Source organism: Thyridium curvatum, assembly GCF_004353045.1.
Source record: "Thyridium curvatum strain D216 chromosome Unknown NODE_44_length_342116_cov_83.455874, whole genome shotgun sequence".
Taxonomy (NCBI): domain Eukaryota; kingdom Fungi; phylum Ascomycota; class Sordariomycetes; order Thyridiales; family Thyridiaceae; genus Thyridium; species Thyridium curvatum.
The window spans coordinates 262,396-285,923 of record NW_022156799.1 but is presented as its reverse complement, the minus strand read 5'-3'; the positions used below and the strand labels follow the sequence as shown (position 1 = coordinate 285,923).

The window sequence follows — 23,528 nt, the reverse complement described above, 5'->3', positions numbered from 1 at the left end:
GGTTAGGGAAATAGGAGTAGAGTGCAATGCCACTCTCTGGCCGCCGGTTCCTCCCGCACGCATGAATACACGAGCCATTTGGCATGGGACAGCATGAAAGAGTTCGGAATATTGCAAACAGCAATATGATCCAGAGATATGATCGGAGCAAGCAATTAGTTTCTCGATCAGCTCAATGCCTTTATTACGGGGGTATCAAAAATAGTATGTCTCAACGGTAGCGGTGCGCCGACTCCTTCCCTTTTAGGATGCGCTCCTTTTCCAATGCGGGAGCAACATGAACTCCGATGTGCCAGCCAACCTCATAGTCCAGCTGCCTGCAGAAAGCAATGCAATGAGTAATTGTACAGATCCCAGTTTGATATCTGGCGATCGCGTCGTATTATCAGAACAACCCAAACGCCTTGATTGCATCCCCTTTACGCCTCGAACATGCCTCTGACGTCCTCTCACCAGCACACTATTGAACTCGTGTCTGGGCCCGACTTGTCCAGACCATGAAGCACCTTTGCCTTGGGGATCAGGGATGGTATGGGGGGAGAGAACCAGACATCCTCCTTGCGCCCCAGGCCGCAGGTGATAGGGCCGAGCTCGTAGCAGAAGGACTCGAGAACGCCGTCTATCATGCGCAAGATGGTCGCCGGGTCGCCCTTGGGGTCGACAAATTCGATACCCGAATTGAAGTCGTCGTCGTCGTCGTTAATCTTCCCGTCGTGTACAGAGCCGACGACCAGGAAGGCCTGTTGCAGGTTGGGGAAGCTTTGTATGATGCAGAACTTGTTGTAGGGCTCCCACGGGCGGATCACGTCGGTCTTGACATGGTCAATGGCGAGACTGAGCACGCTGCGTGCCGTGTCCGGGATCAGCCTGGCAAAGTCCCGGGCTGTGTCGTCGTAGCCCATCTCGCCGTCGCGGGGGATGTACAAGACGTCGAGGTACGGGCAGAAGTGGATGTAGTGTTCCTGGCCGCGTGTTTGGAAGCCTCTCCTGTATATCCTCGTCGCTTCTGCTCTCGACTCCTGGCAGGCTTGTACGATGGCGGGTGGTGCAGCGGTCGAGTGGTACGTATCTGTTGCGGCCGCGTACCGGACCTCGACCACACGTGGTTGGCAGCTCAAGCGCCAGATCTCGAGGCGAAGCTCGGCGGGCAGAGAAGAGAAATATCTGAACTCCTGGGGTTGCGACATCGTGTATTTTGTCTCTTCTTCCCGTGAATGTTTAGAAAAGGAATACGAACCCGACAAAGACGAGCTGGGGAAGGAGGAAAGGGCCGGGCCACGGTTGGGCACTGCGTCGCTTATAAAGGGTGCATTTGCCAAGTGAGGTCTAGATTGAGGGTTCCTGCACCACGGGAGGCCCATGGGCCATGACGGACCCACGCGCAGCGCAGGCACACCCAGCAGATACATTAGGTACCTAGGTAGCCCGGAGCCATGATATCAACCGCTGTAATCGGTAAATAGACGAGTAATACAACGGCGACCTCTCCAGCAGATTCAGATCTTGTAAGTGGGCGCGATCGGGCATGACAGAAGCGAGACTCCGCAATTGATAGCGATGCGGCCTCGATGCGGCCTCGATGCCCTGCCCGACCGGTGATCCGGCGACTCACGATCTCGATGCGCTGACAAAGTTCGCTCATTAAGGCACCTACGGTCTTCAGCAGCAGGGAAAGCCGCTAGAGAAACACGACTAACAACGGGACGCCGCCCAACCATTCGGGGATCACGATCTCGCTAGCAGGTCTGCGCCCCGGATGACGACACACAGAGAGTCTCGTCCAACTTGCCAACAAGCACAATGCTGTCTGTCCTCAGTTTGCTCCGGAATGCCCCAGACCGAGAGGGAGAGATTTCTCGCCCAGAAACGCCTCTCGGGCTGATACCACAATCAAGATGCAGGGAGGCCCTGTAAAAAAAAACCACATGCCACCAAATCACACGAGAGCATTGGCAGGAGGCGACCATGCACGAGGTGACAGAGCCAACTTGAAGCCCTGGAGAAAAGTGGGAAATCACCTGTTTTTACCCCGGCCGTTGCGAGCTCGATCCGCCATTGGAGGCCACTCCAAAAGCCCGGGCCCCTCTGGTAGCTGAGTCTCATGGAGCGTTGCAGTGCCCGCTGCAAGGGGTGCCCGCATGGGCTGTAAAAGGGCGCGAAGTTCCCGGTAACTCGGAGCCTCTCAGCTAGCCCTAGCGGCGAGCGCCAGGCCTCTCTAGGCTAGACCCCGCCGTGATCTGTCACTAAATTCCGCCCTGCATCAGAGGCCTGTGACATCCATGGATGTGTCGCAGGAAAAATCGCTTCATGAAGCTGCGCACGAGGGAGCAACGGCCAGGGCCCCACGATAAACTTGAGACTTTCCCTTCGCCCACGCGCTCCCGTAGGACGAGCATTCCCAGTCCAGGCTGCCGGCGCGCAGCGGTGAGATGCTGGTGGCCCGCAGGATGGCCTCAACCAAGTCGGCCACGCACGGGGCTCTGACGTTTGAGCTCCTCGGGAAGTGCTCTGTACGTCGACGGCTCCGGCTGGCTGGCCCCCCTTATGTTACCTCGAAACTCGTGTGTTCCCAAATCCGCTGACACAAAAGGGTGACATAGACAACGCGTGCGCGAGCCTCGATCCTGACCCTGCCCCATGGCCCCGTCAACCTCCCCGTCTTCATGCCGGTCGCGACCCAGGCCTCGCTCAAGGGCCTGACCCCGGAGCAGCTCGAGGAGACGTCCTGCCGCCTGTGCCTCAACAACACGTACCACCTCGGCCTCAAGCCCGGGCAGGCCGTGCTCGACGCCGTCGGCGGCGCGCACAGGCTGCAGGGGTGGCGGCACAACATCCTCACCGACTCGGGCGGCTTCCAGATGGTCTCGCTGCTCAAGCTCGCCACCATCACCGAGGAGGGCGTGCGCTTCCTGTCGCCCCACGACGGCACGCCCATGCTCCTGACCCCGGAGCACTCCGTCGCCCTGCAGAACAGCATCGGCTCCGACATCATGATGCAGCTCGACGACGTGCTCGTCACCACCTCCCCGGACAGGGAGCGCATGCGCGTCGCCATGGAGCGCAGCGTGCGCTGGCTCGACCGCTGCATCGCCGCGCACGCGAGGCCCGAGACGCAGAACCTGTTCTGCATCATCCAGGGCGGTCTCGACCTCGAGATGCGCCGCGAGTGCACCCTCGCCATGGTCGAGCGCGACACGCCCGGCATCGCCGTCGGGGGTCTGTCCGGCGGCGAGGCCAAGGACGACTACTGCCGCGTCGTCGAGACGGTGACGGCGCTGCTGCCGGAGCTCAAGCCGCGGTACGTCATGGGCATCGGGTATCCGGAAGACCTGGTCGTCAGCGTGGCACTCGGCGCCGACATGTTTGACTGCGTCTGGCCCACCCGGACTGCGAGATTTGGGAACGCCGTCACCAAGAACGGAGTTCTCAACCTCAAGCACAGTCGCTATGCTGCGGATTTCGGACCCATCGAAGAGGGCTGCGGCTGCATCTGCTGCCGGGAGGGCGAGGGTGGGCTGGGGATCACAAGGGCGTTTATATCGCACAATGCCAACAAGGAGACGGTGGCGGCGCATCTGCTCACCATACACAACGTGTGGTATCAGCTGAACTTGATGAGGGAGATGAGAGAGGCCATTATCGAAGACAGGTTCCCGGCGTACGTGAGAGGGTTCTTTGCTGCATTATACCCGGATAGAGCAAACTATCCAACATGGGCGGTCGATACACTACGGCGAGTGGGCGTTGACTTGTTAGATTGAAAGGGATAGACAAAAGTCGTTACAAAAGGATCAGTAGTGGCAATCTTGAGATGTGCATAATATAATACTGTACATTAAGCAAGTGTTTCTCTTCAAGGATCCACGAGCCTAATGATCGTCTTCAAGCAGCCATCATTCTCTCATACACCAAAAGGAGAAGCAGGTGACTGGACGAGAATCATGCAGCTTTCCTCTAAACAATGACAATACTACCTAGTAAACACCATCTCACCTTGCTTTGGGATGTTTGTGGTCAGGGGCGGAGCCGATTACACTAGCATCACTGCAAATAGGTCGCCATTGACCACTCTTCTGAATCTGGAATGGAAAAAATCTCAATGGCGTAGCATCTTTTAAGAGCTTCTTTCCTAGTTCAATGCAATTCAATGCTGTAGCGAAGGTGCACCTCGTTTGCGGATGGCACGGTCTGCACTGTTGATAGAGAAGATTGTGTATAGATACACACTGTTTTGTGTTTTATATGCCTTACTTATTAAAGTCGCCAATTCGAACGAGGCAATTACTCAAAACGGTTGTTGTGACGGTACAAGCGTCATATGTAGACAGTTGGGGCCTCGATGATCCTTCGAGCTGGACCGAGTCCCAACTTGGGATAGGATAAGTTCTCACTGACAGGACCAACATTGAAGAGACTAGTGGGAAACGAGAGAGAAAGGCACGGTCACTATTGCAATTGGTGAGACCCCAAGAGGGAAGCTGAGATTGAAAGATATTTCCTGTTACCTAGGTATGAACGAAATCAACGTAGTTCCGAGCGGCTCCATTCATCTCTCTCTTTTCCCAAACCCAAGACCAAGAATTGGACAATTCTCAGACACGGAACAGCTCGTCAAGTAGCGGGTAGCATTTTCTCTAGCCGAAGAGCTTGTCGAGAACTCTCGAATACATAGACCTGTCATAAGTCAATCTGTTAGCGGGTTTGCTACTGGATGGAGGGAAGGGAACCGACATACCCAGGAGGCGGGGGGACATAGTTTCGGTGGTATTCCTCAATGCCTGCAAGATCTCGCTGCAGGTCGATCTCGGAGGCCTTGTGGATCTTCGTCTTGTGGATGATCTTCCACCCAAAGTACAGGATGGGACAGAGGCCAATCATTGTGTATCTGGAAGCAAGACAACCACGGCTTGATTAGCTGGCTGGACTCTGCCTGGTGTTGCAGCACTTGGAAACGTTGCATGCAGTTGGCTCGTGGGCAAAAAAAGACTTGACTTACGAGAACAAGAACGTGGGGATATCCCAGTTGCCGGGCAGGAAGACGGTGTAGCCGCCGACGAAGGCCATGATGAAGGTCATGACGAGACCGAACCAGGCAGCGTAGGGCTGGAACCAGCCGCGGTAGGGCAGGCTCTCCCGCGGGATGCCCTGGGCCTTGAGCGCGGCGTACCAGCGGATGTAGGTCGTGCACATGACGCAGAAGTTGATCAGCTGGCTGGCGGTGACGAGGTTGACGAACCACTGCAGCACCACGCTGGCCGAGTTGGAGACCTGCAGGAAGCTGAGGAGCGCGAGCAGCAGGACGAACGCGACGCAGTAGACGGGCACGCCCTTGCGGGTGCACCTGGTCATGAAGCGGGGCGCCTTGCCCTCGAGCGCCATGCCGTAGAGCGAGCGCGAGGCGCAGTAGACGTAGCTGTTGCCGGCGGAGAAGGCGGCCGTCAGGACCATGGCGTTGACGATGTCGGGCAGGACGCGGATCTGCAGCCGGTTCATGGCGACGACGTAGGGCGAGGCCGCGGCGCCGGGCAGGTTGTCCTTGAAGGCGGCGCTCATCTCCGGGTCGTTGTAGGGCACGAGGATGCCGACGGCGAGCGAGCCGAGGACGAAGAAGGCCGTCAGGCGGTAGAAGACGGCGTTGAAGGCCTTGGGCATCACGACGCGCGGGTTCTCGGCCTCGCCGGCGGCCATGGAGACGTAGTCGGGACTGGGACGAGGTCAGTGGCCGACAGGGCAGGCAATGGGTAGATCACGGCAGAGGCACATACCCAGCAATGGTGAAGGAGGCCTGGATCAAGCAAGCGAGGAATCCCATGAACCTTCCCAGGTTCCCGGTATGGTAGAACTCGTTGAACGCGCCCGGTTCCTTCCAGTACCGAAAGCCGAACTTGTCGTGAAGGGGGTTACCCCCGACCATGACGATGAACGTGAAGAACAGCAGACCGACAATGAGCAGGACTTTGCCCAATGCTGCCCAGAACTCTGTCTCGCCGTACCACTGCACGGCAAGAAAGTTGATGAGACTATGGTTCGTCAGCTAAAGCCGCTTCATCGGCCATTCAAAGTTGACACTCACGCATAGAGGATGATGGTGATGGCAATGATAGCTCCAGCTGGGACGACATCACTCCAGTAATGGATAATGACGTTGCAGGCCGTGATCTCAAATGGGACCATCGCCGCCTTTCCTCCCAAAACTTTGTCAGCATCTGGTCCACACACCGCGACGATATGGTGGAATTTTCTGTATAACAAACGCACCTCGAAGACAAAGAAGTTCCATCCACTCATGAATCCCAGAGCCTCATCTACATAGCGGCCTGCGAATCGAATGAAGGGCGAGGAGATGGGCAGGTATGTGACCATCTCGGCCATACCTAGCGTCGAGAGCGTAAGTGGTGATCGGCGTGACTTTTGATCGAAGAGACTAACCAATCGTGACACAGAGAATGACGGCGCACCTGTGATTAGAAGGATTAGAAGAAGCTTCGACTGTTAGATTGGCCCGACCTCGTTTGGAATGCTTACCAGACGGTGAAGGCGATGAAGAGACTGCCGGGGCCGCCATTCATCAGGCTCCTGCCGATTTGGACATAGAGCGCAGTTCCGATGGTACCACCAATACCTGTGATGATGTTTTGTAAGTCAAACACAACTCGAAAGCGCCGTAGACAAGTGCTGGAGCAACGGACCGATCAACTGAATGTGGCGGGACTTGAGCTTTCTGTGAGTCTGGTCGCCAACCTTCAACGAGGCAACCTCCGGAAAGAGGTCCCCATTGTACGTCGGCGATTTCTCTCCAGAATCACGTCTCTTGGCCTCTGGGGTGCCAGCCTCGGCGCCGGCAGAGTCAATGCCTGTAGAACCCATGGTGTTGCGGTGCGGTTGCACTTGACCAACTGCCGGATCAGGCAAGTAAAGGGACTTAGACTTAGACGGGGGGGGAAGCCCGAAAGGCTTTTAACGAAGAGATTTGAGAAGAAGAGAGAAGAAATCCGCAATGAATTCCATGTGGTGTTAGGGTCCCAGATAGCACCTATCACAAGCAGATCAACTCGAGAGTAGAGCTCGAGAAAGAGAAGCGTAAGCAGGGTCACAAGCAACGAGTGGGAGGCTCAGAGGGTTTTTGTAAGATCGGGAGAGGCTACGGCCCGGGGGGGAAACCAAGTTCTGAAGCTTGGCAAAGAGCAGAGAGGCGGAAAAGCATCAACAAGAGTCAGGCCAGCTGTGACCGGCCGGGGACAGACTCGACAAACAATGCCACAAAAGTACGTACATGTACACTACCTAGAATGAATGATCGAACGAGGTAATTGTCGAACAAGCGTCATTTACAAAGCTCAACGCTGACTGGCCAAGATAGGGACTGGAGGCCACCCCATTGGCAGGGATTCGAGAAACTCTACCAACTATGTACGACGGTACGACAAGGAGGAGGACGCTATCCCACGTTTGTGGCGCGGCCGATGTGTCTTGTCTTTTGCTTGACTTTTTTCAGGGCAACCGACGGTACGGGACTGGTGGGCTCGGCGCTCAGAGCAAGCATTCTGCGGCCGTGTCCCACACCTTTTCAGGTGGCGTGTCAGTGGACTGGACCGGTTAGCACGGCGTAGACGACGGCATCTACAAGCAAGAGAGCGGCGGAGTGAGTGCGACGGAGGAGTAGCAAAGGGTCTGCAGGGCTTGGAGGGTCGGCGTGGGAGGACCATGGGGCATACGTGTGCCGAGCCCGATACCAAGACATGGACATGGGAGGCAAACCCAGGTCATTGGACAGCCGGCCAGATGATCTGGGATCGTCTGGGTTTGCCTTCCCTTGTTGTCGTAGCTCGGCTGCACAACAACATTAGACGAGTCCTCGGTGGGGCGAGGTTTGTGTCTTGGCAAGCCTGGGTCGAGACTGAAAAAGTTCCCATTCCCGTATTAGTTCAGCAATGCGGTTGGGTCTAACAGAGACTTGCTTCCTTGGTGTGAGGCTCTTGACCTCGGTGTGGCCAGTCGCGGGCGAGGAGAGGTGCAAGGCTAATACCTAAAGCTGACTAGCATCCCGTGCCGCAGAAAAGCCCAGCGGGGGTACAAGTTTCAAACAATGGAGGTTTCTCGAGTCGGAGTCGAAGAGCTTGCTGTGCTGCAAGCAGTTAGCGCCATCGAAATTCCAAAGCTGTACGAAGTGCAATCGGGGCGAGGTTTTTTTTTTTTTTTGCTGAGGATGAAGCGGCTCAGTTTCGGGTTCTTGTCCAGAAAGCATCGTCACTTGGTAACAATAAAAGAAGAGCATGTGCGATTCCAGAGACGGCAGTCCTTGACGAGTTCGGGCAATAACCTTAAGCTTAATTGCAATGTTAGCACCATCACCAGGCTGTAAGGCTGTAAAACGGTCTGGCACTACCCCCCAAATTCTGGCTGGCGTAGAAGGGGAGGGTCTGGTCCCCTCGTTTTCCCCTCCTGCTCCCACCTGCGCTCAGGTAACTCTATTTCTTGAAGACGGCGGCAGCCGCTCATGGCTTCTCAGGGGACCTGCGAAGATACCAGTGCCCTACGACCACTGACAAGGTCCGTATCCGATAAACTCTTTGGAGCTCAAGTCATGGTGTTCTGCCTGTAGCACAAGCTCAACGGCACGGGACGAGAGGCTGGGCCATCGAGGCTACCTTGCCCCTTAACAAATCTAGGTGCAAGCCTCACAGGATTATGTCAAGACGCAAGTTGCAGCTGTTCCCGCGTTCCAACATCGACTCTGTACGCTCGCTCTAACTGACGCCAACTGACTCCATCACATGCCAATGCCGCATGCCAACCACGACACGTACCTAGAATCAAGGCGCGCGCGCTCCCCTCCCTCTCGCCCAGTGCATAGGTAGGTAGATGGATCCAGGATGGTGTAGACGGAAATCATATCGCCATCTTCAAAGTCACCGATGCTCTTCTCAAATTCGCAATCTGCTGTACTCTCTCGGTGTCCCCGACTCATTTGAACAAACGTCGCACAACTCTGCCAGTGACGTGCATGCACTAACACAACCCTGCATCGGTGCTACAAGTAACTACTCAACCAACGAAAACCCGTGCCGCCCCGCCAAGGCCAAGCCGCCCCCCCAGCGACAACCCCCCTGTCAGGCAGGCAGGATCAAAGAAACGATGATCCCGCCGCAGTCGCCGCGTCTGCCTCCACCACCAGACACTCCCGCACCCGAGCAGCGCCTGGAAATGGACGAAGAAAAGAACCTCGCGATGAACCCACGCACGTCGAGACGGAACAGGGTCATAGCCGTCGCCTTCGCCGTCGGCCTCACCCTGTTCCTCCTCTTCTCCGTCCGCCCCTTCGCCTCCTCGCCGCCGCCGTCGCGCGGCGGCTCTCTGCTGCCGGTGCAGGACGCCCTCGACAGGCCCTCCGCGCCCGCGCCCGCGCCCGGCCTGGACAAGGTCGCGGCCAGCAGGGACCTGGTCCCCCTCGAGGCGCACATCATGAGCAAATGTCCCGACGCAAGGGTATGCTTCTCCTCAACCCCATAATCTTGCGTCCTCTTGAGCGATGAGGTTCCACGGAAGCTGATCTGTACCCGCAGGACTGCCTTCGCGACATGATTCTGCCGACCATGATGCGTGTCCAGGACAAGGTCAACTTTACTCTTTCCTTCATCGGGACGTACGTATACCATCGAAGCTCCGAGGCCAGATAGCGATGCACTGGATCTAACAAGATATCAATAGGCCCACGGAGAATGACGGAGTCGAGTGCAGGCACGGTCCTGCCGAGTGTATGTTTGGGACTCGACAAGCTCCTTTCTATTCTACCGCCAACTAATATGTTTACTGTTTTGCAGGTATGGGAAACATCCTCGAGCTGTGCGCGGCCAAGCTGTACCCAGATCCCAAGACGAGTCTCGGCTTCACCATGTGCATCACCCGCCGGTACAGGGAGATCCCCGACCGAGCCCTGATCGAAGATTGCGCGCTGGAACACGCGATCGATATCAAGAAGCTCAACGACTGCGCCGCAAAGGACGACGGGGCATATGGTATGAAGATGCTCAGAGACAGCGTGCGGAGGACTGCCGATGTAGGACTACAACCCCGCGATTTCCTCCCGCACGCGCGTGCGTGCGTGCTCGATTTCGGATCCACTAACAAATCTGCTCTACTGCCAGGCCGGTGTGACGCTGAGCTGCACCGTTCGGCTCAACAACGAGAACTACTGCATCAGGGATAGCCACAAGTGGACGGACTGCCCGGCTGGGCCCGAGGTCGGCGACCTGGTTATTGCGATTGAGAAGCTGTGGCGGTCGTCTTCTTCTTGAGGGGCTCAAACACCTCGGCCCAGAGCTCGCTCGCCTCCCCTAGGGTATAGCTTAATGATACGGCGTCCATGCCGGCCTCGTCGCCCCCGGCCATGGACTCTAGTTGCTCTATGATGCTCTCCAGCCCGATGGCCTTGCCCGTCGCCTGCGTCGCCCCGGCCTCGAGCTGGACGTGCACGATGTGGATGTGAAAGTGGTAGTACGTAGGCTGGTAGTGGACGTACAGCTTGAGCTGGTCCGTCTCGACCTCCGGGTAGACCTTCTCCGTCGCCTCGACGAACTTGGCCTTCATGTGCCGCAGCCAGGGGACGTGCTTCTTGCGCAGGTCCCGCAGGCTCCAGATGTCGCGCCGCTCGACGACGCCCAGCAGGTGCAGCGCCTCGACCGTCCTGCGGTCCCAGTTGAGGTCCGGCAGCAGCAGGAACCCTTCGTCGCCGGCCTCGCCCAGCCGCGTCCGCCAGATGACGTCCTCGGCCTCCTTGCGGCCCTCGATGATGTTGAAGACCCAGTTCAGCCGGCCGGCCTCGCGCTTCGCGAGCATGAACGGCCGCACGCGGTCGTGGTAGATCTCGGGCGTCTCCGTCACGAGGCGCACGCCCTGCCTGCTGTACTTTTTCACGTGCTGCTCCGTGCACGGGTAGATGAGGTTGATCTTGAGGTCGTCGAACTCGGATTCGTGGCCGTCGCCGTCGTCGTCTTCGTCTCTAGCGTCGACGGCACCCGGGCTGCCCATGTACCAGTGGTAGATGTCGTTGGCGCCCAGGTTGCGTAGGGTGCGGAGGGAGCCCGGCAGGGCGCCGAGGTAGGCGGCCGAGGTCGGGAAGGGGGCCCGCTCCGCGATCAGCAGGGCGGGCTCGCCGTCGATGGTGCCGTAGAGGGAGGTGCGGCGCCCGGCCTGGTCTACACGATGTGTTTGAGGGGTTATGTCAGGAATTGGGCGGTTGCCGCGAGAAGGTCGTGGTATTTCTCCCTACCTTGGTTCAGGACGCGCTCGAGCTTGAATTTGGGCACCAGGGCCTCGGCCTTGGCTTTGGCTTCGGCCATTGTGCTGTTTTCCTCGCCTGAGAGAGAGACCTAGGCACTTTGTTTACCGAAAAGGGGGGCCCTGCAATATGGGAAAGGGTGGTGGGCCGGACTGTGTTGTGAAGAGCTGAGAGCTGCTGGTACCCCGCGGATCGAGAGCTGGTGTTGTTGGATGATAAGGCAGATAGAGTTCTCAGGGGTGGGATGGATTGAATTAGCGGGGACATGACGGCACGGTTGCTTTACCTTAGGTAGTTAGTGCTCTGGGTTCTACCTAGACCAGGCACACGGATCGATCTGTCACCCACGAGCAGCGATCGGCTAATCCCACTAGTTGGATATCTCTCTTGTTCGGTACCTAAGGTAGAGAAACGCAGAATCGGATAGATCCCATTGCCATTGTGTACATAATTCAGCTGCGGTGGCAAGTTGTGATGCCCGGATATCTGTCGTCTTCAAGTATAGTGACTGCAAGAGACAATAGACATCAAACAACTATCTCGTATTCTAGTATGGACATTTTCAAATCGACCAAACTTTAGCAGTACCTATGTAATCCGTCCAACAATGAGGTTTAGAACTGAGGCCTGGAAATATCGTACCTTAGGTACCTAGGTAGTTACAGGTATTAATATCCCTAGAGTATTGGGGGCCCCTCCAGCTGCCAAGCTTAAATACCATATCAGCTCTAGGATTTTTGGGTAGCATTGCCGGAGCACGCCATCACTGTGAGGAAAACACCATAGTCCGTCACCCAAACTGTCTCTCAGCCACTAGCAATCTTTTATGTAATGACAGTTCGTTTTTGCATGACCCGTATAACTCCTGATGCCAGGATATGGAAAGCCCTTTGTGTGGGAGGAGGCATGGATCCGGCATGTCCGAGTGCAAAGATATGGCCTGGAAGACGGGTGCTACGTTGGGCAATGTGTCGTGTGCCCGATTTCTGTTTCAGGGCGGATACCGGCATGGTTATTGTGGCTTCAGTAGAAACAAACCCAAAAGAAGCAAAGAAGCTGGAGAGATTACAGGGGAAGACGTCGCTGGCGCACGTTGTCTGCAGGCCCATGTGGCAGGTGGGGGTGTTTGGCACTGCTCTCTTCCGACGATGTTCAGGCCACTGCTTGTACTTGTAGGGGTAGTTACGGTCCGTGGTTGTCGAAAAAGCCATCCAAGACGACCGTTGAGAAATCTCGTGGCTAGTGTTTCTGGCCATATTAGCTAGCACAGAAGTTGGATTTGTATCTTGTTGGCTTGGTGGTGTAAGTGAAGAGCCTGAAATTTGTACTTCATACCTAGTACCTAAATCCTGGGAAGCTCTGGCTGTGTCGATCCCTAGTAACTTGTAGTTACATCCAGTACCTCGGGCTAGAATCCATCAGTGCCCCACCATCAGCTGCCATCGCGCGGGGCAGTCTCGACCGCCAATCCCTCACTGAGGATATCCATGGATTCTATCTGGCATCTCGAGCTCACAGGAGATCCGATTCGCGTTTCATAGTTCATCCAGTCAGGCTTAGCGATAGGCAATTGGTCTTGTTGTTTTGCTGATTCTTGTCTCTTCGATCTCTTCGATCCATGCTTTCTTCTTCTTTTTCAATCTGTTCGAGCCGGCCAAGCCCCTCCAACATGTTCCCTGTCGTTTTCCTGCTGACCCCTGCACGAGTGTCGCCTCAACCACACCGCCTTGCTGCAGCTTGTGAAGTAGTGTCTTTTGAGACATGCCAGGGTCCTGTCCAACCATGCGATTCGTTGGCATGCAGGCGGCGAGATAGTGGCACCTGATGGACGTCATCTTTGTTGAATTCTCGGCTGCAGAAAAAAAAAAACCTCTGCTGGCTTTCGGATGGACTTCTTCTGTCCCGCCATTTGATAGTCTCGGCATCCCGTATCTCTCGGCGAGCAGCAGCAGTTCTTGTGCTTCCTCAGATGAATGATTCGAAAAAGCAGACATCGATCAGGACGCCATTGACTGTCAAACACACTCTCAGCATGTCAGCTGCGATAGACCCTCCGCCTAATGACATGTTGCCACGACTCATGCGCTCTTCCGCAACAAACTCTTGACACGCAGCTGTACCCAAGCTGATATCGGGAGTGGTCTGGTTGGATCCAATCCTTGTGCATAATCCGGCTCCGGAAAGCCATGCCGGGGTGTGAGAGCCTTGATTCCGTTGACACATTGCAACACCGTCCCGTCAATTCCCACAGCCGGCCGCAGCCCACAGTCCGCTTGTTGTCTGGGATCCAGACCAAGGAAACCAGACCCTCGGTTCCCGCAAAACCAAGCTCGCTAGCAACTGGGCAGAGCCTGGAGTTAATATAGCCAGACATGGAGACTAATGATGACTCGGGTGGTGCCCGCCCCAGTTTTACCACCGGACCTGGACCTCGTCCGGCTGCCGCACATGATTTTCTCGACCAAGCTAATCGCCATCCCGTCGCTCCTACCTCGTCCAGCTCCTCTGTCTCTCACCACCCGGCCAGGTCCAGAGTCTCGCGAACCCTTTCTCAATCCTACAGCCTCCCGCCGTCTGCGCACACTTCTGTCCCTCCCACCAGTGCCGCCAGCCGCAAGAGCAGGCAGTCCGAGCCCGGCACCACAGAGGCCAACGCCGAGCGAGCCAGCCTGTCTATGCCTCCGCCCCTCTCTCGGCCATTGCGAAGCCATACCAGCTCCCTGTCCCGCCACCGACGGGATTCGAGCCACTCTGATCCCTGGAACGAAGATATCGCCTTGATTAGAAGGTACAGCAACGAGTTTGGCTTGTTGCACACCTCGCCGCGGGACATCGCCGTGCGCACAGCCAGCTTCGATTCAGATACCCCTCGGTTACCGGCTCGGGCATCTCACGAGCATAGCCAGCACCAGAGCCTGCCCGAACCAGCCTTGATCCCCTCTACGACGAGGTCCTTCTCCTTTTCCGAGGACGCCAAGCGCCTGAGCCTTTCCTCGACGTATTCCATGGCATCTGCCCGTGTCCCCAGCTCAGGAGCTTCCGCAAACGGTTCTGATCAGGGACAGCCCATTCCAACATCTAATCCTACCTTGCGCCGATCCGTCTCGAACCTCATGGCGTCTTCAGCAGGCAAGGGTATTGGTGCCGGAGGCCAGGCTCAGTCAGAGGCTGGCCTCTCCAACGTGACTGTCACCACGGGGAGCCAAGGATCCGCACAGGGCGGTCTCCATCTTGCACCGCGAGAGTCTCATCCTCATCACCATCGCAATAATCACCACAGCCAACAAACACACTCCCATACCGAGACGACCTCCTCCACCCCAATCAACGGGCACAGCTCTGCGCCCTCTTCGAGCCCAGCACCAAGCGTGCAGGGAAGCAGCACCGCACCTCGATCCCAACCACCAACAAGATCCAGGAGCAGGGCTAAGCGCCGCTTCAGTGGAAGCACTGCGACTAGTACTCAAAGCCCCAGCGGCGACAGCCGTGGGCACCCGCATAAGAGAGAGCGAGAGGAACAAAAGCCGGCCCCCTTGGGCGTGATTGGTGTCTGTGCTCTGGATGTCAAGGCCAGGAGCAAACCCAGCCGACACATTCTGAACAGGCTCATCGCGAACAATGAATTCGACATAGTAGTCTTTGGAGACAAGGTCATTTTGGACGAGGAGATTGAGAATTGGCCTGTTTGGTAAGTTTATGTCATTGTCCCTTTTTTTGACCTCGTTGCCTCTGTCTTTTACTAACAGTGAAGCCCAGCGACTACCTTATTTCGTTCTACTCAGACGGATTTCCCCTCGACAAGGCCATTGCTTATGTCAAGGCCCGGAAGCCGTTCTGTGTCAATGATGTGCCCATGCAAAAGATTCTGTGGGATCGCCGCATCTGTCTTCGCCTCCTAGACAGGATCAACGTGCCAACTCCGCAGAGAATCGAAGTCAGCAGGGATGGAGGCCCAACTCTGCTCACTCCCGATGTAGCAAAGCACATCAAGGATGTCAGCGGAATTGTGCTCGAACCGACGGACCCAGAGAAAGTCCGGAAACCCAAGAACATCCAATTGTTGGACGATGGTGACACATTGAGCGTCGATGGCACGCTCATCAAGAAACCTTTTGTCGAGAAACCGACCAGTGGAGAGGACCACAACATTATCATTTACTTCCCAAAATCCTCAGGAGGCGGAGCACGGAAACTCTTCAGGAAGATCGGCAACAAGAGCTCTGAATATGTGGAGGATTTGAGCGTGCCACGTGCCATCACCCAACCCGACGAGAGCTTCATCTACGAGAAGTTTATGAGAGTCGATAATGCGGAAGACGTCAAGGCTTACACGGTAGGACCAAACTACTGCCATGCCGAGACGAGAAAGTCTCCCGTTGTGGACGGTGTTGTGCGCCGCAACACCCATGGAAAGGAGGTCCGCTATGTCACGGCTCTGAGCACGGACGAAAAAGATATGGCCAGCAAGATCTCCCTGGCCTTCGGGCAGCGTGTATGCGGCTTTGACTTGCTGAGAGCCGGTGGCAAGAGCTACGTGATCGATGTCAACGGCTGGAGCTTCGTCAAGGACAACGATGAGTACTACGATCATTGCTCCAGCATTCTCAAGGATATGTTTATCAAGGAGAGAAAGCGGAAGGGCGCAGCCACACCACCTATGCCGTCGCCTGTCCCCTCAGACACAGATCCGTTCACGCAAAAGGGTGGAGCCGTTGATGCAGACTTGTCCCATGCCATGCTGCAGAATAAGGGCAGATCAGGCACCGGCTTGTCATCCATTGGTGCCGACAAGACTGCTCCAGAGCAGAAATCGCTCTCTCCTGCAGCCCCTGCAGAGATTTCCATGCCCAAGTCGGACTCTGCCCTTGCACCACCTTCGCAACATACGACCAGCACGGGTGTCTCACAGACGGCCGATGCCCTTGTAAAGAGCCTACCGTCGACCGCCCCATCCACCATGCCCGCTACTCCCAAGCTACCGGAGACTGGCACCGGAGACGCAGATGAGGAACCCCGTCTGCCACCGCCGCCACCCCCAAAGCATGCCTGGAGGCTCAAGGGCATGGTCTCCGTCATTCGCCATGCGGACCGCACGCCGAAGCAGAAGTACAAGTTTACCTTCCATACCGAACCTTTCATTGAGCTTCTCAAGGGCCATCAGGAAGAAGTGCTCTTGATCGGTGAAGCGGCGCTGGCAAGTGTTGCTAACGCGGTTGATATGGCCATGCAAGCCGGTGTCGAGGATCGTGGCAAGCTCAAGGCTCTCCAGAACGTCCTTATCAAGAAAGGTAACTGGCCAGGTACCAAGGTGCAGATCAAGCCCATGTTCCGCAAGAAAAAGACGGAGGCCATGACGACTGTTGAGGAGCAAAAGGCACAAGGTAGTACCGCGGTCGCCATCGACGAGAAGTCTGAGCACAGCGACGTTGGATCCGACAGCAAGCCGAGGAACGGGCCTAAGAGGCACGACTCTTTGTCTGGTGTGACCATGTCCAAGTTCACAGCTGCTGAGAACAGTCTCGTGCTGGACAAACTGCAGCTCATTGTCAAATGGGGTGGAGAGCCGACGCACTCTGCCCGTTACCAGGCTCAAGAGCTCGGCGAGAACATGAGAAACGACTTGACTTTGCTGAACCGCGACATCCTCGACGAGATCCACGTCTACAGTAGCTCCGAACGCCGGGTCACTACGAGCGCCCAGATATGGGCCTCCTCGTTCCTGAATCAGAAAGACCTGCCCGAGGACTTCATCACAATCCGCAAGGCGCTTCTTGACGACTCCAACGCGGCCAAGGACGAGATGGACAAGGTCAAGAAGAAGCTTAAGGGGCTCCTTCGTAAGGGTAACGAGCGCCCTCCGCAGTTTGCCTGGCCCGAGAACATGCCTGAGCCGAACGAGGTCCAGAACCGCGTCGTTCAGCTCATGAAGTTCCACCGCAAGGTCATGCACTACAACTACAACAAGCTGCACAGCGGCGCCGTGTCTTCTCTGAGCGCCATCTCCAACCCGAGCACCGAGAAGCTCGGCACCGCTGGTCACGAGGCGTCGTCCCTCTCGTCCAACGGGTCGCTCGCCCAGGCAAATGCCGTCAACAGTATCCAGGCCAGGTGGTGCTGTGGCGAAGACGCAGAGCTGTTCCGCGAGCGCTGGGAGAAGCTGTTTGCCGAGTTCTGCGACGGCGAGAAGGTGGATCCTAGCAAGATCTCGGAGCTCTACGACACGATGAAGTTTGACGCTCTGCACAACCGCAACTTCCTCGAGTGGGTATTTGCGCCGCCCAAGCATCTGCTCGAGGAGGAGTACGGCTTTAGCACGAGCAGCAACGGAAAAGACGCCGGCGGCAGTAGCAACAAGCAGCCACCACACTTATCGCAGCAGTCGAGCACGAGCGGCGCTGCCAGCGGCAAGGACTCGGACGAAGGCAAGACCTCCGAGGACGGGCGCTCGGTGAAGAGCCACCAGAGCCATCAGAGCCAGGCGCAGGATCCTCCCGCGGAGGTGCCCAAGACCGTCAGGCGCATCTTCCGGAGGCGCTCGTGGATGAACAACCTGCGCCACGCCGGCGATGCTCCCCCGCCGCCGCCCGAGCAATACTTCAACCTGTACCGGGGCAACAGCCAGTCCAAGGCCAAGACGGACGCCAAGTTTGAGCCCCTCCGTGAGCTGTACCAGCTTGCCAAGGTGATGTTTGACTTCATCTGCCCTCAAGAGTATGGCATTTCCGATAGCGAAAAGGTAAGTGATACTCATAGTCTACCGAATCATATAACATGTGAGGATGTATGTGGGTTCTAATACCATCACAGCTCGAAATTGGTCTTCTCACCTCTCTGCCGCTCCTCAAGGAGATCGTGCAGGACCTCGAGGAGATGCAGGCCTCGGACGAGGCCAAGGGCTTCTTCTACTTCACCAAGGAGTCGCACATCTACACGCTGCTGAACTGCATCTTCGAGGGCGGCGTCGAGACCAAGATCCAGCGCAGCACCATCCCGGAGCTCGACTACCTCTCCCAGATCTGCTTCGAGCTGTACGAGTCCGAGATCAAGCCCAAGGCGACGACGCACCCGACAGCAGCAGAGAACGTGGGCGTCGGCAGCGCCGCGGTCTCCATGACGTCGGCCGACGACGGGGAAGTGCCACCGAGCGAGCAGCAGCCCCAGTACGAGTACAGCATCCGCATCACGCTGAGCCCGGGCTGCCACGTCTACGACCCGCTCGACGTGCAGCTCGACAGCCGGCACTGCATCAGCTGCGCCCCGCGCCGCAGCCTGACGCCGCACAGCAACTGGAAGACTGTGATTGAGACCCTCCGGGCCAAGTTCCATCAGTACGTGTTCCCTTTTTTTTCCTTCCAAACCTCTGCTTCACAAGCTAGCTAGCTATTGGAACGATGGGTACTAACTTTACCACAGGGTGAAATTGCCCAAGACGTTCTTGGCTGTCAACCTCTCCGACGCGTTCTCCTTCCAGGAGAGGGAGAGGTCCAACAGCGAGCACGACGTCCTGGAGATGAAGGCCCACGACCGCTCCACGCCCACCGCGGTCGAGGGCGGCGGGGAGTCGGAGATGGTCCCTGCGGACAAGATCATGGATGCTCGGCCCCTCCCGGTCGGCGCCGACGAAGGGCCGCTTGAGGACCGCAAGGCTTAGATGCTTCGTACCCAGTCAATGGCAATAGATTAGACAGCGTGCTTGGTATTTTTTTTGGTCTGCACTCGCTTCTCTTCCCCACCATTTGCATGTCTATCTGGCCGATGGCAGGCAGCCGTGTCGGATTCTGGCTCTTGGTGGGCAGAAGAGAAAGATGACGACATCCTCGAGTATCACCCGAGCGTGATAGATCAACAGCTGAGAGTGCAGAGACGCATTGTAGCTGTAGCCAATATATTTGATATTGCACTTGCACCGTGTTTTCTACGCCGTAGTGCTGAGAGGCAAGACAATCCACAGTGCACTCGTCGACCCAAAAAAAAAGAAAGAAAGAAAAAAGTTCTTGTCTGTGTTGCATTTGGCAAGGGGGTGCCTGCGGGTGCAGGCTGAGATGACGTGAGTGAACCCCTCGACGTTCCATTGCTGTCCCGCTTGACGGCCCGAAGTGTCGGTACTCACGAGTGGTAGGTGCGGGCCCGGAGAGGAGGCCTGCCGGAAGCAAGAAGGCCTTGGCTCGCTCGATCGAGAGCTGGGAAATTGACCAAATTTGGCCTCTCTCTGCCGCCTGCGTGGGATCGTCCGTTTGTCGAAAGACGCAAATTTTTTTCTCTTCCAAATAACAGGATGTTCTCTGTCCGTTTCGGGGAAGTCGGGCGCATCGCGTCATAGACGGATGCTCTCGTTCAGGATATAGCCCGAGGGTTCGAGATAAGAGCAAGGAATGAGGCTTTGCCTTGCAGGGTAGCATTATGATGCCCCTTGCAAGGCACCTCCACCCCAGTATACATACCACAGCCCGCAAGATGGGCTAATACACCATGTACGTCCTTCCTCGAAAGGTAAGTTCGTTCGACCCCCCTGGCCACCTCGGTACCTGCATGAAGGGCAGCATGCTCTCGGGCCTGAAAAGATGGTCGACAGGGACGGTGTCATAGCGATTCGTCTGATCAACGAACGGCTCTCGTCAGACGAACCTACGCACTACCGAAATCTCCGTCGCGAACCATGGTTGAAGGGTACGGATCTGGGTTCTCGCGGCCACGGCGAGGCCCGAAATTCCATTTCGAACGCCGCGGAAATCATTTATTATTAGCGGACCCTCAGCCCTTCTGGAAGGATTCCACCGTCTCGCGAGGAGGGAGGGGGCCTTGTCGCAAGGGTGGATTGGCTGTTGCAGTTTCACATCCTGGTTCCAGATCATTGGGCACCAGAGCGGGTGCCCTCCTCCCAATCTTTACACCGGTGGGATGGTCATTCAGCATGATCCTTGGGGCTTATCGAAATCTGGTGATGTGTGAAAGGATGTAGCACCTCACAGACCATTGTGGCACTCAGCTGCCGCGGGCAATCTCCAGCCATCGTTGATGAGAGTTGCCTATTCGGACAGTCCTCGGGCCGAAATGACATGTGCATAAGCAGGCTGCTCATAGCACATGCTGAGGCTAGGCTGTCATTGCCGCCGCTCCGAGGAAATCCCTGGGTAAACAGGCACGAGAAGACGCGGTCTTGGATTGGGGCCGATCGCCGTTCAGAGGCCCGTTATGCTGCTGTGATAGCCACCCCGAGGGCACTACGGCAAATATCGGCATCTGGGAATGCATGTGATGATTATGGGCTAGAGGTGAGGTTCGAGAGCAAGAGTGTTGTGCGATCCCGAACTCCAAGGTGTCAAAGGCTGCATTGCATATGCAACAGGGGCGGAATGGGTTGATACAAATACCATGCACAAGACTGACCAAATTCAGCGACCGGTCAAGCTTCGTTCCCGTGGAATGCAACGTCGGTGAGAACTGTAAATCCCAAGGAGGACCAGCGTAGATGAGATTATCTGGATATACTGTATCTCTTTGTGAGAAGTGACGGGAGCAGTTATCACAGATGGAGAGACAAGGTGTGTGCGCCGGGAGCTTATTGCCTGCCTTGCCTATTGTTGGGCGGTATATCCGAGCCAAGCCTATACAATAACCGCGGCTTGGTAGGATGATATTGCCCAGGTAGCAAAAGAAGAGTTGCGTCAGTTGCTTATGGGCATGGATCAAGGTGGTGCGACAGGAGCGTAACTGCATTCAAGGGTAGCTCTGACTGAACTGTTCCCCTGTCGTATGCCTAGATGATCTGCGGCTGCGGGGAGTGCACGGCCAGTACACAAGGTGACAACTTACAACACAGTCCTGTTGCTGCCAAAAGGAAATGTCGCTGTAGCCATCTGTATACGGTGCACAGGTTTGGCCGATGACCATGCGACACTCTTCGGTTCGTTCAGTCCATTAGTTACTTCGAGATGTAGTTGGGTACGAGGGCCAATCACACTGAACCCTGCCGGTTATCCTCAACACGGGCCAGGCTGGGCCGGACAGCGCGAGCGAAGCATCCCGTTGGCCGCAGTAGGGGCCGCATGAGAACCAGAGTCACGGCGCATATCACCCTAGCCCGCACGCGGCAGGCTTGCACCCATTGGCTGCGTGGCCCGCAGGCGACGGAGGTATCTTGTGTGCTCTGTACCTGTTCGTTGCCCAGGTTGTGTAATAAGCACGTCGGCCAAACGAGACTGCCAATTGATGCTAATGCTCGCCAACCGGATGATTTGAGAGCCGTAGAGTGTGCCCGTGCGTGTGTATGCGTGTGCAGCACTCTGCAGGACTGGAACTCGGACTGCTAACTCTAACTCGGTATCAATTTGTCACACAGACAGCTTCTCGACAGTCTGTGATCTTGCTGGCAATGGTTCGCAGGTTAGACGATGCGGTTCTTTCAACCAAGTCGGAAAAGCAGCCTATTTGGCTATAATGCCCTTCCCGGCCCCCAAAACCATCGGCAGAAAGACCAGGGTTGGCAAGCCAGTCCTGCGGGTAGGCGTTTTAGGCCTTATCACGGCCGTTATGGCTCGCGGAAGCGAGATGCACCTGCAGGAACAATCACGAAACTAGCTGAGTCGAGGCAAACGGGTCTTTGTAAGTCAGGGGTGTTGTGGTTGATGGTGAGATTCGGCGCGATTTGTAGTCGCAACGCAGGTCGGGGACCCAAATGAATGCCATGGAGACCTAGTCACTAGAATGGAGGGTGTCATTGGTGAGGTAGTTATGGTATATCGGAAAGTGAGCACCGGCCATATGCGCAGCCGGCTCAGACGTCGAGTCGAGGCCAATCAGAATGATCTGGCCATTCTCCATGGGGGTAGATCGGCTTTCCACTGCCACTCGTGACGGGGAAGAGGAAGAGAAAAGATAAAGATTGATATCGACGAAAGACAGATCCGGCACCCGGCACCGTGTTGTTTGCCAGCAATGCTTGGACCAGTTGAGGTCATACCGGTCTGGTGTTTGAGAGGAGGATCAATGTTGATACGAAGGCAACGTGGGCGGGAAGGAAGGAGAATAGGACTCGGTGCTGGGCCGGGTGTTTCCGTCTTTGGCAGTCGCCTCGCCAGAATATTCGTGTGTAAGTCGCAGGTGCAGGGAGGAAGGCACGAACCACACCACAAAGACAGCGACAGCCAACGACATCATTGATGCGCATCATCAGACTGCATTTCATATGCAAAACCTCCTTTCGAAACCCCTTGATGGGTCACTGGTCTCAATGCTTCTCGAAAGACCCTCGAACGCGAATCTCACAAGGGCCGACACTCGAATTACTATCCCTGTTCCCTGTCCCCTGCTCCTTGTACACTTCAGATTCATGCACTGCAGACTGCCGAACAAGCTGGACTTAAAATGAGGCCCGAAGACAACAGGCTGCTTTGCGGCAATGACCTATACTGACCGGAAGACCCGACCAAAGCCATTTCAGATACTGCATGTTGGAAAATGAGGATGCCACCACAGAGGAAAAGTTTGGAATGATATCACGAACCATCCGCTCGCCCGCTGAAACGTCCAAGGCACGGACAGTCGTGAAACATTTTGTCGGTTTTTTTTATCCCCTCTCAGACTGGTGGAGAAGACGGGACACGTCCCGGGGTCAAAAGAGCCGCCGGCGGGCCACCGGTAACGGCTGGCCACACACACACGCTGCTTCACCCTTCCCTCGGTGTGCCACAAAGATGGCCAGGCGTATAAGAGGAAGACTATGTATGGGTCGCGACGGCTCAGCCGCCCAAATTTTCTTGCCCCGTGTTGCGATCCCGCTCACTAATCTTGGCGATGGTATAATTCCAGAAGAGGGAGACAAACAGACCAACCCTGGCCGACAGGGGCTACGGATGAGGAAGACGACGGCACGGGAGCGACGACACAAACGGCCGGAATCTGGCTATGTCTGCTTTGGGGATCAGGCAGAATCTCTGACCTGGATCAACCTCCAGACGGTGGATCGAAACATCCCAAGACACCGCTACTCTGAGAAGACACGGCCAGTTTTTTTTTATTGTTGTTTTCTTCTTTTGTTCGCCTTACCCACTTTCAACTTATTGTCTGTCCCAGGAGGCTACGGCAGACGAGAGGCCGGACCCAGATGCGGCTAGGGCTGGAAGGGATGGATATGGGACAATTTGATCTGTATGCAACGATCGACTTAGCACACGTCGCCCGTACCACTACACTACAGCAAAAAGCATGGGCCAGCAAGGTTTCGACTAGGAAGGGAGATAGAGCTCCCAAG

At 56.2% G+C, this 23,528-nt stretch overlaps 6 protein-coding genes across 6 annotated transcripts; 3 read left to right on the top strand and 3 right to left on the bottom strand.

Annotated features, from left to right (window-relative positions):
* Positions 1-211: 211 nt before the first annotated feature.
* Positions 212-1,187, bottom strand: E0L32_007327 (uncharacterized protein; the record flags this gene model as incomplete). The annotated part of the gene is made up of 2 exons (XM_031142059.1): positions 212-317; positions 454-1,187. 2 exons carry the CDS (start codon positions 1,185-1,187, stop codon positions 212-214), a joined length of 840 nt encoding a protein of 279 aa, XP_030993735.1.
* A 1,476-nt stretch (positions 1,188-2,663) lies between these two features.
* E0L32_007326 (uncharacterized protein) lies at positions 2,664-3,761 on the top strand (the record flags this gene model as incomplete). Its single annotated transcript, XM_031142058.1, has 1 exon — positions 2,664-3,761. One exon carries the CDS (start codon positions 2,664-2,666, stop codon positions 3,759-3,761), a length of 1,098 nt encoding a protein of 365 aa, XP_030993734.1.
* Positions 3,762-4,634: 873 nt separating this feature from the next.
* On the bottom strand, positions 4,635-6,867 carry E0L32_007325 (uncharacterized protein; the record flags this gene model as incomplete). Its single annotated transcript, XM_031142057.1, has 8 exons — positions 4,635-4,674; positions 4,736-4,885; positions 4,997-5,704; positions 5,766-6,020; positions 6,074-6,374; positions 6,430-6,458; positions 6,526-6,622; positions 6,690-6,867. The coding sequence occupies 8 exons, from the start codon at positions 6,865-6,867 to the stop codon at positions 4,635-4,637; spliced, it is 1,758 nt and encodes a 585-aa protein (XP_030993733.1).
* A 2,268-nt stretch (positions 6,868-9,135) lies between these two features.
* Positions 9,136-10,207, top strand: E0L32_007324 (uncharacterized protein; the record flags this gene model as incomplete). Its single annotated transcript, XM_031142056.1, has 5 exons — positions 9,136-9,486; positions 9,564-9,643; positions 9,709-9,755; positions 9,822-10,094; positions 10,146-10,207. The coding sequence occupies 5 exons, from the start codon at positions 9,136-9,138 to the stop codon at positions 10,205-10,207; spliced, it is 813 nt and encodes a 270-aa protein (XP_030993732.1).
* A 47-nt stretch (positions 10,208-10,254) lies between these two features.
* Positions 10,255-11,339, bottom strand: E0L32_007323 (uncharacterized protein; the record flags this gene model as incomplete). The annotated part of the gene is made up of 2 exons (XM_031142054.1): positions 10,255-11,195; positions 11,270-11,339. The coding sequence occupies 2 exons, from the start codon at positions 11,337-11,339 to the stop codon at positions 10,255-10,257; spliced, it is 1,011 nt and encodes a 336-aa protein (XP_030993731.1).
* Positions 11,340-13,650: 2,311 nt separating this feature from the next.
* On the top strand, positions 13,651-18,929 carry E0L32_007322 (uncharacterized protein; the record flags this gene model as incomplete). Its single annotated transcript, XM_031142053.1, has 4 exons — positions 13,651-14,966; positions 15,035-18,014; positions 18,086-18,606; positions 18,692-18,929. The coding sequence occupies 4 exons, from the start codon at positions 13,651-13,653 to the stop codon at positions 18,927-18,929; spliced, it is 5,055 nt and encodes a 1,684-aa protein (XP_030993730.1).
* Positions 18,930-23,528: the final 4,599 nt, after the last annotated feature.